The sequence below is a fragment of the Plecotus auritus genome (assembly GCF_963455305.1).
Source record: "Plecotus auritus genome assembly, chromosome: 10".
Lineage (NCBI taxonomy): Eukaryota > Metazoa > Chordata > Mammalia > Chiroptera > Vespertilionidae > Plecotus > Plecotus auritus.
The window spans coordinates 5424396-5436059 of NC_137785.1; the positions used below are offsets into that span (position 1 = coordinate 5424396).

General features: G+C 60.2%; 1 protein-coding gene across 1 annotated transcript; it reads left to right on the forward strand.

The window, feature by feature from the left end:
• Window positions 1-75: 75 nt before the first annotated feature.
• TMC4 (transmembrane channel like 4) lies at window positions 76-11617 on the forward strand. The gene is made up of 15 exons (XM_080643857.1): window positions 76-209; window positions 859-1069; window positions 3624-3769; window positions 4613-4845; window positions 4931-5052; window positions 7173-7320; window positions 8305-8472; window positions 8694-8857; window positions 9069-9195; window positions 9430-9527; window positions 9845-10025; window positions 10340-10470; window positions 10561-10716; window positions 10949-11027; window positions 11130-11617. The coding sequence occupies exons 1-15, from the start codon at window positions 131-133 to the stop codon at window positions 11196-11198; spliced, it is 2112 nt and encodes a 703-aa protein (XP_080499983.1). The 5' UTR covers window positions 76-130; the 3' UTR covers window positions 11199-11617.
• The last annotated feature ends 47 nt before the right edge of the window (window positions 11618-11664 follow it).

Below are 11664 nucleotides of genomic sequence, written 5' to 3' on the forward strand. Positions count from 1 at the left end.
GGGTCAGGAAGTGCCGCTCCTCCCTCCCGGCCACCTGCGGCCCAGGCGCACCTGCCCGGCCCCGCCTTCACCCTCCCGGGCGGTGCCCTCCCCACCGGTCGCCAGAGGCGGAAGCAACCGCTCGGGGGCCATGGAGGAGAGCCGGGCGAGGCAGCCCGAGGGCTGGGGCCCCTCGGGGAGGTGGCCGGCACCCCGGGAGGCCAGGGCAGGTGGGGGCCCGCTCTGCTGAGGCCGGGACGCCTGGGTCCGGAGGGAAGGAGTGGGTGGGGCTTCCATTCCTTTCCTAGGTTTCTGGGGGGAAGGGAATCCAGGGCCCTGCGGAGGAGTCTGGGGTAGAGGCTGGGACTCAAATATCTGAAGAGTGGGAGGGGCCAGGGTCCCAAATACTCAATAAAGGGGAAAAGGAGTTGAAGAGTGGACTCCTGGGTCCTGGGGTACGAGGGGCATGAAGGGTGCCCACTGGGGCTGAGGGAGGAGAGCTGGAGGCCTGGGCTCCTGGGTCTGAGGGAGGAGGGGCTGAGGGGCTGGACCCCTGGGTCTGAAGAGGGCGGGGCTGGGGGCCTGGACTCCTGGGTCTGAGAGAGGAGGGCTGAGTGGCTGGACTCCTGGGTCTGAGGGAGGAGGCTGGGGACCTGGACTCCTGGGTGTGAGGGAGGAGGGGCTGGGGGCCTGGGCTCCTGGGTCTGAGGGAGGAGGGGCTGGGGGCCTGGACTCCTGGGTCTGAGGTAGGAGAGGCTGGGGGCCTGGACTCCTGGGTCTGAGGTAGGAGGGGCTGGGGGCCTGGACTCCTGGGTCTGAGGGAGGAGGGTCTGGGGGCCTGGACCCCTGGGTTCTCCCCGCCCCTGCCCTCTTGCCCAGGCCCGACGCTGTCCTCGGTGCTGAATGAACTGCCCAGCGCTGCTACTCTTCGGTACCGAGGCCCTGGGGTGCTGCCCTGGGGCGCGCTGGAGGAGGATGAGGATGGAGAGGGGAACATCCAGGCCTTCGCAGAAGCCGCCCAGAAGGAGCTGCAGGACCCTGTCCCTTCCCGGGAGCTGCCCTGGCCCATGCAGGCCCGACGGGCGCAACGGTGAGGCCCCAGCCTCCATCTCCCCTGCCTCTCAGAGCTGCCTCTCTGGATTCCTCTTCCCCGCCTGGGTCTCTGCTGCTCTGACCACCAGGCTCCCAGTCTCTCTGTGGCTCTGCACTCACTTCCTTCCCTCCCGGGCTCCCTGTCTCACTGGTCTCTCTCCCCCACCCCCAGCCTCTCTCCACCTCTCTCTGTGTCTGAAATCCACCATTAGGGTTTCCTCTGCTTCAGTCCTCCTCTTCCAGTCCTGTCTCCCTGCTCCTTTCTCTCCTCCCTTCCTCCCTCCCTCGCTCCCTCCCTCCCTCCCTCCCTCCCTCCCTCCCTCGAGGGACTTTGCAGGCCCCGGTGAAAAGTGAAGAAGCCACCTCTGTTTTCAAGTCCGGAACAAAAAAGCATTAGAAACACGAGTGGGGGGTCCACCCACGAATGGGGCCCGGGTGGCTGCTCAGGTGGCTCATGAAGCTGACCCTTGTTTTCTTTCTATAATTCATATACATATATATATATTGATTTCAGAGAGGAAGGGGGAGGGAGAAAGAGAGATAGAAACATCAGTCATGAGAGAGAGAATCATTGATCAGCTGCCTCCTGCACGCCCCCTACAGGGAATTGAACTCACAAACTGAGCATGTGCCCTTGACCGGAATCGAACCCGGGATCCTTAGTCCGAAGGCTCTATCCACTGAGCCAAACCGGCTAGGGCTCTTTCTATAATTCTTTTTTTTAAATATATTTTATTGATTTTTTACAGAGAGGTAGGGAGAGGGATAGAGAGTTAGAAACATCGATCAGCTGCCTCCTGCACACCTCCTACTGGGGATGTGCCCGCAACCAAGGTACATGCCCTTGACCGGAATCGAACCTGGGACCCTTGAGTCCGCAGGCCGATGCTCTATCCACTGAGCCACACCGGCTAGGGCTCTTTCTATAATTCTGACACCAATTCCAAGGTGTGCGTGGGGGGTTTCTCCCCATAGCACCAGGCAGCTCCCCAACACCACCTGAGTGCCCTACAATTCAGCTCACTTTGACACCAGCTACCTGGACACAGCGTCAGAGCTCACAGGTTAGAGACTCAGTCCCCCAAAACTGCCCCCACTTCAGACCCCAGTCCCGAGTGCAGGCTGTCACCTGAGCTTCCGACGGACGGCTGTAGATGGGGGATTCCCACGGCCCACTCCCTGGGTTTCATTCGCTAGAGCGGCTCACAGATCCCAGGTAAATAGTACTCACTGGATCACTGGCCATTATACAGGCTGTCACTCAGGAGCAGCCAGAGGGCGAGATGCGAGGGCCAGGTGCGGGCACGGGGGTGGAGCGACCATGGCCTCTCAGCTCACCGCTCTCCCCAGTCCCGCGTGCTCACCAGCCGAAGCCTTTCGATTTTTTTGGTTGTTGTTAACCCTCACCTGAGGATATTTTTCCATTGCTTTCTCAGAGAGTGGAAGGGAGGGGAAGAGACAAAGAGAGAAACATCGATGTGAGAGAGACACATCGATTGGTTGCCTCCCGCATGCGCCCCAAGCAAGGTGGGGATTGAGCCTGCAACCGAGGTACCTGTCCTTGACCGGAAGGGAACCCGGGACCCTTCAGTCTGAGGGCCAGGAACAGGGACAAAGACCAAATACATATTTATCATTAGCAATCACAAAAACATCGCACCTTTCTTTTTTCTCTGTTCCTTTTTTAAAAATATATATTTTTTTTTATTGATTTCAGAGAGGGAGGGAGAGAGAAACATCAATGATGAGAGAGAATCATGGATCGGCTGCCTCTTGCATGTCCCACACTGGAGATCAAGCCCACAGCCCGGGCATGAGCCCCGACCGAGTGGAACCGTGACCTCCTGGTTCATAGGTCGAGGCTCAACCACTGAGCCATGCCTGCTGGGCTCTCCGTTCCTTTTAAGTTGGTTTTTAGAGGGAGAGGGAAGGAGAGGGAGAGAGAGAGAAAGAGCCATGTGAGATGGAGAGATTGATCGCCTGCCTCCTGCACACCCCCTACGGGGGATCTAGCCCCAAACCCCGGGCATGTGCCCTGACCAGGAATCAAACGGGCAGTCTTTTGGCGCATGGGAACTCAGCCACATCGGCCAGGGCATTCTCTGTTCCTTTTTTTTTTTTTTTTTTTTTGCATGTTTATGATGATATTTGCCTGCAGGAAGCATGACGGACAGACTCAGAGAGTTTTCCTATAGTAAGAGCCCCGGTGAACCCCGCTCCCTGAAGCACCCCGGGTGCCCCTCCTCTGCTCCCCCCCCCCCCCCAGTAGAACGCCTTTCCCACGCACACGCGGCCTCTCCTGGCGCTTCTGCAGAGCTGGCCGCGGGGTCTGCTTCCCCGCAGGGCAGGGTCCCCCGAGCTCGCTCTGTGTTAATAGAGGCCCGCAGTCTGGGGGTTCTGCCTGTGCTTAGCGTCACGTGTTTCCTTTTGTGGCTGTAGGGTCCGTGTTAGGAGCCCACCACGGTGCACTGTCGGGCGTCTCCACCTCTGGTGGTTCCCATCGGGGCAGCCAGGCCCTTGCCTTTTCTGTCTCTGACTCTGTTTCCTTCCAGGCAGCGCCACGCCAGGGACCAAATGGCTCGGGGCTCCGGGTCCAGGGTGGCCAGCTGGGCCCTGCTGCTTCGGAGGTCCAAGGAGAAGATGCGAGAAGGCTGGCACACCCTGGAGCCCTGGGGGTGGACGCTGAAGAGGATCGGGGGTGCGGTGGGCTGGGGCTGGGGTCCTGGGTCTGAGGGAGGAGGGGCTGGGGTCCTGGGTCTGAGGGAGGAGGGGCTGGGGTCCTGGGTCTGAGGGAGGAGGGGCTGGGGGCCTGGATTCCTGGGTCTGAGGGAGGAGGGGCTGGGGGCCTGGACTCCTAGGTCTGAGGGAGGAGGGGCTGGGGCCTGCACTCCTGGGTCTGAGGGAGGAGGGCTGGGGGCCTGGACTCCTGGGTCTGAGGGAGGAGGGCTGGGGCCTGGACTCCTGGGTCTGAGGGAGGAGGGTTGGGGGCCTGGACTCCTGGGTCTGAGGGAGGAGGGTCTGGGGGCCTGGACTCCTGGGTCTGAGGGAGGAGGGCTGGGGGCCTGGGCTCCTGGGTCTGAGGGAGGAGGGTCTGGGGGCCTGGACTCCTGGGTCTGAGGGAGGAGGGCTGGGGGCCTGGGCTCCTGGGTCTGAGGGAGGAGGGTCTGGGGGCCTGGACTCCTGGGTCTGAGGGAGGAGGGTCTGGGGGCCTGGATTCCTGGGTCTGAGGGAGGAGGGCTGGGGGCCTGGGCTCCTGGGTCTGAGGGAGGAGGGTCTGGGGGCCTGGACTCCTAGGTCTGAGGGAGGAGGGGCTGGGGCCTGCACTCCTGGGTCTGAGGGAGGAGGGCTGGGGGCCTGGACTCCTGGGTCTGAGGGAGGAAGGCTGGGGGCCTGGGCTCCTGGGTCTGAGGGAGGAGGGGCTGGGTCCTGGGCTCCTGGGTCTGAGGGAGGAGGGGCTGGGGGCCTGGGTTCCTGTGTCTGAGGGAGGAGGGTCAGGGATCCCCACTCAGCGAGTACTGGGCCTGCCTGCCGCCTCCTGCAGGCCAGTTTGGCGCGGGCACCGAGTCCTACTTCTTGCTGCTGCGCTTCCTGCTGTTTCTCAACGTGCTGGCCTCGGTGCTGAAGGTCTGCATGACGCTGCTGCCCACCTGGCTGGACGGCGGCCCACCGGGCCCCCCGAGCCCTGGCCCTGCCTCGCCCTGCGGCTCCTACAACCCCCGCCCCCAGGGCCTGGTTTCCTTCCCCGCCCAGCTCTTCCACCTGCTCTCGGGAGAGGTGAGTGCCGGCCCCTCTGGAGGCCCCGCTCCGGACTGACGGCCGCCCACCGGCCCGCAGTGACCGCTGCGCCCCTCCCCCCCAGGGCTTTCTGGAGTGGTCCCCTCTCTTCTATGGGTTCTACCCGCCCCGCCGGCGCCTGGCCACCGCCTACCTGTGCTCCACCTTCGCCATCGGCCTCCTGTCCCTGCTGCTGATCCTGCGCCGGTGAGTGCACCCCCACCCAGACCCGGGGCCCTGGGGGCCGGGGCGGTTGTGGTAGAGCCCCCGCCCCAGGAATCCTGAGTCTCGCTCTGGGATCCCTTTCTCCCTATTTGAGTTGAAATCCATGTTTAAAATGCTTCATACGTGCTCGGGGCCAAGGATAAAGACGGAAGCATCATCCCCACCGCCCCACCCCCCACCCCTGTGGCTAGTGGGGTAGGTGCTATTAACAAGGAAGCAAATGAATTACAGCTTTTCTGGAAGGGAGAAGTGCTGGATAGAAAACCAACAGTGGTTGTTTATTTCATTCATTCACTCATTCATTCATTCCTGCAATAAATACTTGCTGAGCAGCTGCTGTGTGCCATGCGTTGTTGGCAGTTGGCAAAACAGACCGTAGAGCAAACCAATTGCCCTAGCCGGTTCGGCCCAGTGGATAGAGCGTCAATCCGGGGACTGGAGGGTCCCGGGTTTGATTCAGATCAAGGGCACATACCTTGGTTGCAGGCTACATTCCCGGCCCTGGTCAGGAGTGTGGAGGAGGCAACCAATCGATGTGTCTCTCTCCCATCGATGTTTCTCTCTCTCTCTCCCTCTCCCTCTCCCTTCCACACTCTCTTATATATATATATACTAGTGGCCCAGTGCACGAAATTTGTGCACATTAAAAGGGGGAACCAGAGTCAAGTACCCGCCCACCCGCATGGGCCTCAAAATCGCATGAGACCCAGACCCGGCTGCCCCTTCCCATTGGGCTAGATCCAGACCCAGCCAGTCCCACCCTTGTCAAGCCCCACCAGGCAGGGGGCATAGCCTAAGGTCCCCTGGACTGGTGCCAGGACGGCGGGTAAGGCCTGAGGTCCCCTGTCAAGTCCCACTGGGGCAGGGGAGGGCGTAGCCCAGCCTTGGGCAAACTACGGCCCACTGGCCGGATCCGGCTGTTCTATCCGGTTCTCTTGCTCTCCCCTCCGCTCCTTTACTTTGAATTTATATTAGTTCACACAAACACTCCATCCATGCTTTTGTTCCGGCCCTCCGGTCCAGTTTAAGAACCCATTGTGGCCCTCGAGTCAAAAAGTTTGCCCACCCCTGGCGTAGCCTCAGGTCCCTGCTGATTGCTCGTTAAGGCTCCTTAAGGGAACTTGGCCTCAGCTGTGGGTGCAGCCATCTTTGTGATGGAGTGATGGTCAATTAGCATATTCCCTCTTTATTAGATAGGATATAATAGTTTTTTATTGATTTCAGAGAGGAAGGGAGAGGGAGAGATAGAAACATAAATGATAAGAGAGAATCACTGATCTGCTGCCTCCTGCACGTCCCCTACTGGGGATTGAGCCCGCAACCCAGGCATGTGCCCTTGACCGGAATTGAACCCAGAACCTTTCAGTCTGCAGGCCGGTGCTCTATCCACTGAGCCAAACCAGCTAGGGCTCCCTTCTACACTCTCTAGAAATCATTGGAAAAATATCCTCCGGGGAGGATTAACAATAACAACAACACAATAATAATAAAGTTACTCTTTAAAAAGAAAGAACAAATAAAAAGCAGTAATACATAGAAGACAAATGGGATGGGATGAAAGAGATCAGCTTGTTTGTTGTTGTTATTTTTAAAAAAAGTAAAAACCAGGTAGGAAACATTTTCATCTTTAAAAAATATATATATTTTATTGATTTCAGAGAGGAGGGGAGAAGGAGAGAGAGAAACATCAATGATGAGAATCATTGATCGGCTGCCTCCTGCACGCCCCCCACTGGGGATTGAGCCTGCAACCTGGGCATGTGCCCTGACCAGGAATCAAACCCTGACCTCCTGGTTCATAGGTTGACGCCCAAACACTGAGCCACACCGGCCGGGCCTCACTGAGTCCTTTTATGTGAATCTCTGACCCTCTGGGGTCTCAGTCCCCGTCTACCTCTCCGTCTCCCAGGGTCCCTGTCTCCCAGGCCTCGGTATCCCCGTTGGGTGTCTGATCTCGGAATCTCTCGCTGGGTCGGTGGCTTCCACTCTTTCTCCACCAGGTGGCAGCCCGCCCAGTGCCGCGGCTATGGGTGTGCTTTCCCCGTCCCTCCGCCCCTGCTCTGACCGCCCTGACCCCGCCTCCTGGGCCTCCCCCCTCTCAGCTCGGTGTCCGGGCTGAAGCAGACGCTGTTGGCCGAGTCCGGAGTCCTGACCAGCTACAGCCACCGGGTGTTCTCCGCCTGGGACTTCGGCCTCCGCGGGGAAGTCCACGTGCAGCTGCGCAGACGCCGCATCCGATACGAGCTGCAGGTGCGCCCCGGGGGCGGGGTCTACAGCCGGATGGGGACAGGGAGGGCGGGGCTGAGACCGGGCGGGGCCCAGGCCTCCGGAGGGGACTTCCGGGGAGATGCTGCGTGGAGCTTTCTCCTAAGGGGGCGGGCCTTGGAGAATGAATGGGATCTGAGGAGGCCGAAGGTGCGGCCTGAGGTCAAAGGGGAAACGCTCGCTTTAGGAGAGGGGCGGGGCCTGAAGCTGCTGGGTTCAAAGCTGAGAAGGGTGTGGCCAGGAATGGCTGGAGGAAGTAGAGCTGGAACTTGTACCTGGGGGAGTACTGGGTGTGGCCTCGGAGGGGCGGGGCCTGGGTGTGTGGCTTCTGGTGCTGGGAGGGGCCTGGAAGGGAGGGGCCAGGAGATCTAAATTGTCACCTGGAGCCAGGCAGGTGTGGCTCAGTGATTGAGCGACGAACCAGGAGGTCAAGGTTCGATTCCAGGTCCGGGCACATGTCTGGGTTGTGGGCTCGATCCCCAGTGTGGGGCGTGCAAGAGGCAGCTGATCAATGATTTTCTCTCATCATTGATGTTTCTCTCTCTCTCCGGTCCTCTCTGAAATCAATAAAAATACATTAAAAAATAAATAAATTGCCTCCTGGAGAGGCTGAGACCAAGATGACAGAGTCCTGCCCTAGCCGGTTTGGCTCAGTGGATAGAGCGTCGGCCTGCGGACTGAAGGGTCCCAGGTTGGATTCCGGTCAAGGGCATGGACCTTGGTTGTGGGCACATCCCCAGTAGGGGGTGTGCAGGAGGCAGCTGATCAATGTTTCTCTCTCATCGATGTTTCTAACTCTATCCCTCTCCCTTCCTCTCTGTAAAAAATCAATAAAATTTATTTAAAAAATAAAAAAGATGACAGAGGTCCTTGGTAGGGTGTTGCTGCCGCCCTTGCAGTGGAGCCGGGGCTGTGGGCCGCGGGCTGGGCCTGGGCAGATGGCACCAAGGGGACTGTCTCCTGGACCAGGTGGAGCTGGAGGAAGCACAGGTGCGGCGCCAGGCTGCGGTGCGGACCCTGGGCCAGCAGGCCTGGGTGTGGTTGGTGAGGCTGCTGCTCAACCTGCTGGTGGCGGCGCTCCTGGGGGCGGCCTTCTACGGCGTCTACTGGGCTACGGGGTCCACCGAGGAGCTGCAGGTGTGCGGGGGCCTGGGGAGGAGGATGGGGGTCCTCGAACCTACATTTCCAAGGGCGGAGGGGACTCGGGTCTATGATGCCTGGGATCTTAGAGAGAGGCGGGTGGCGCGTTAGGTTTGGGGCTCAGACTTCGGGGTGCGGAAGGAAGAGGCTGGGGAACCCCCTCCAGCGTGGCTCCTCCAGGACCCCAGCCTCTCCTCGTGGCCCCCTTCCCCTCCCAGAAGTTGGCCCTTGTCAGCCAGACGCCGCTGCTCCAGCTCGGGGTGAATTACCTCCCGTCCATCTTCATCTCCGGGGTCAACCTGGTGCTGCCGCCCGTGTTCAAGCTCATTGCCCGGCTGGAGGGCTACACCAGGAGCCGCCAGATTGTTTTAATCCTGCTCAGGTTCCAGCCTTTGGGGGGCGGCTCTGGGGGGTGGTGGGGCAAGTCCCGACGCCATGGATGGGATCCAGTGAGTGAGATCTGGGTTCAACCCGGCTCCTTGTCACCGAGCCTCCGTTTCTTCATCTGTGAAATGGGGAGACCTGTGAGCCCGTTCCGCGCAGGAGGGGCCCGGCACTCGGCCCGGGCTGATCCCCTTCCTCTCCCTTGCCAGGACCGTGTTTCTGCGCCTGGCTTCCCTGCTGGTCCTGATTGTCTCTCTCTGGGATCAGATCACGTGTGGGGGCAATGCGGAGGCTGAGGACTGCAAAGCCTGTGGCTACAATTACAAAGAACTTCCGGTGAGGAGGACGAGGGGCTGGGACTCCTGGGTGCTCGGTCCGGACTCCAGGTTTGGGAGGAAGAGGAGCTGGGGTGCTAGAACACCGTCGCCTGAGGACTGGGGTACGGGTGTCCCCCAAAACTGAAGACCCCGGAGAAAATATCTCATACGCTTGTTAATTAGGGACTCGGCTGCTTGGGCCCCTGGGTGCCTGGGTCCTGAGGCCATCCTCACCCCTTTCTTCCTTCCTTAGTGCTGGGAGACTCGGATGGGGCAGGAGATGTACAAACTCCTGCTTTTTGATCTGCTGACTGGCCTGGCCGTCATGCTACTCATCCAGTTCCCTCAGAAGTGAGACCCCGCCTTCGCTCTGGCCACGCCCCTTTGTAGAACAGGCCCCGCCCACCCCAGGGTTCTCCCTCTTCGCCACGCCCCTTTCTAGTCCCGCCTCTGACTGCTCCCTTTCTTTGCTCTAACTCCAAAGACCCCGCCCCTCCCACGTGTAAGTTACTCCCATTGGCCACGCCCCCTCCCCCTGGACACACCCCTCCAGGACCTTGACAGCACCGCCCCTCAGATAGGCTCACTTCTGATTGGTGAACATAAGGGTGGAGGCGGGGAAACCCCTGGCTGGCACGCCTCTGACTCCGCCCCGCCCCATCCCTCAGGCTGCTCTGTGGTCTCTGTCCTGGGGCGCTGGGTCGTTTGGGGACCCAGGAATTCCAGGTGCCCGACGAGGTGCTGGGACTCATCTACGCGCAGACAGTGGTCTGGGTGGGGAGTTTTTTCTGCCCTCTACTGCCCCTGCTCAACACAGCCAAGTTCCTGCTGCTCTTCTACCTGAAAAAGGTGAGGCGTGGGGAGCACCGCCTGGAGTTGGAGATGTTGGGGGCGGAAGGGACGGAGGGATGTGATCGGGTCCTAAGGGAGGAGGATGCTAAGGTCCCAGACTACTGGATCCTGAGAGAGGAGGGGTCTGTCTGCAGGACTGATTCCCGGATGTGGGAGGAGGAGGGGTCTAGGGCACCCCAACTTTTAGGTCTGAGGGAAGAGGGGACTGGGGTACGGCCCCTGAGTGAGGAGGGCCAGGCACCAGGACTCCTGGTGGGGAAAGAGACAGAGTTCAGCGGCCTGTGCCTCAGACTCGCTTCTTCCCTTGTCAGCTCACCCTCTTCTCCACCTGCTCCCCGGCCTCCCGCACCTTCCGGGCCTCCACGGCGAATTTCTTTTTCCCCATGGTGCTTCTCCTGGGGCTGGCCGTCTCCGCCATTCCTGTGCTTTACAGCATCTTCCTGTAAGTGAGAGAGGCCTCTATGACCCCTCGGCCCTCGCCCGGGATCCTGACTCTCGGCCGCCCTTGAACTCCTCCTGTCTCTGACTTCAGGATCCCGCCTTCTAAGCTGTGTGGCCCATTCCGGGAGCAGCTGTCCATCTGGGCCCAGATCCCTGAGTCTATTTCCAGGCTCCCTCAGATCACCCAGAACTTCCTCTTCTTCCTGGGGACCCAAGCTTTTGCTGTGCCCCTTCTGCTGATCTCCAGGTGAGGGGCCCAGACTCGTGGTTTTCAGTTTGAATGTGTGTGATCTGGGCGCCCCGCTGCCTGCGTCCAAGTGAAGAGGGGGCTGGGGGCCTAAACCCCTGAATGAGGGAGGAGGGGATGGAGCCACAAATCCCCGGGTCTCGGGGGACCCAGACCGCTGGTTTCTAAGGACCCATACATCGAAGCTATTCTACGAGCCTTTAGGGAGTGGCTTTTATTCTTGTCCCTCCAGCATCCTGATGGCGTACACCCTGGCCCTGGCTAACTCATACGGATGCCTCGTCTCGGAGCTCAAACGGCAGATAGAGAAGGTGAGCCAGGCCGGGTCCCTGGGAAGGGGTCCTGGGGACGTAGAAGGGGACACGGAGGAGAGAATCTGTCTCACCTCTACCTCTCTTTACCCTTTATCTCAGGAGGCGCAGAATAAAGTCTTCCTGGCACAGCGCGCCGTGGCGCTGAGCTCGGACAACGGGGCCCTTTGACCTCCCTAGCCTGGCTCAGGGTGGCGTCCCACTTTCAGACCCAGATCTGCCCCAAAACCTCTGTAAGCCTCGGCCACGTCATCGGTAAAATGAGAGAATGGAGAAGACTGTGCTTCCTTCCTTCCAGCCCTGGGATTCTGACATTTCCGGGGCCCTGCACCCCCTGACTGTCCAGGGAACCAACCCCATTCCTGTATCAATAAACACAGCGGAGTCAGCTGAGCGCTTTGAAACTGGCGAGCGGAAGCAGGGGGCGAGGCTTCCGCGGCACAAGCCAATCACCTGTGTTGGCCCTGGGAGGACGTGACGGGCGTGCCAGCCAGTCAAAGGCCGCGTCTGTTTACCGTCAGAAGTGGAGACACCGTGATTGGCTCAGAACGTTGACGCGAGGCGGTCGCTAGGCGACAGCACGCGTGATTCGAGGCGTTGGGAGGCAGGGGCGTGTCAGTTAACCCAGGGCCAATCC

Excerpts from the sequence above, each read along its gene's own strand:
- TMC4 (XM_080643857.1), top strand. The coding sequence starts at position 131 with ATGGAGGAGAGCCGGGCGAGGCAGCCCGAGGGCTGGGGCCCCTCGGGG. Across the intron at positions 8,473-8,693 it reads GGTCCACCGAGGAGCTGCAG|AAGTTGGCCCTTGTCAGCCA; the intron begins GTGTGCGGGGGC and ends TTCCCCTCCCAG. Across the intron at positions 9,196-9,429 it reads ACAATTACAAAGAACTTCCG|TGCTGGGAGACTCGGATGGG; the intron begins GTGAGGAGGACG and ends TTCCTTCCTTAG.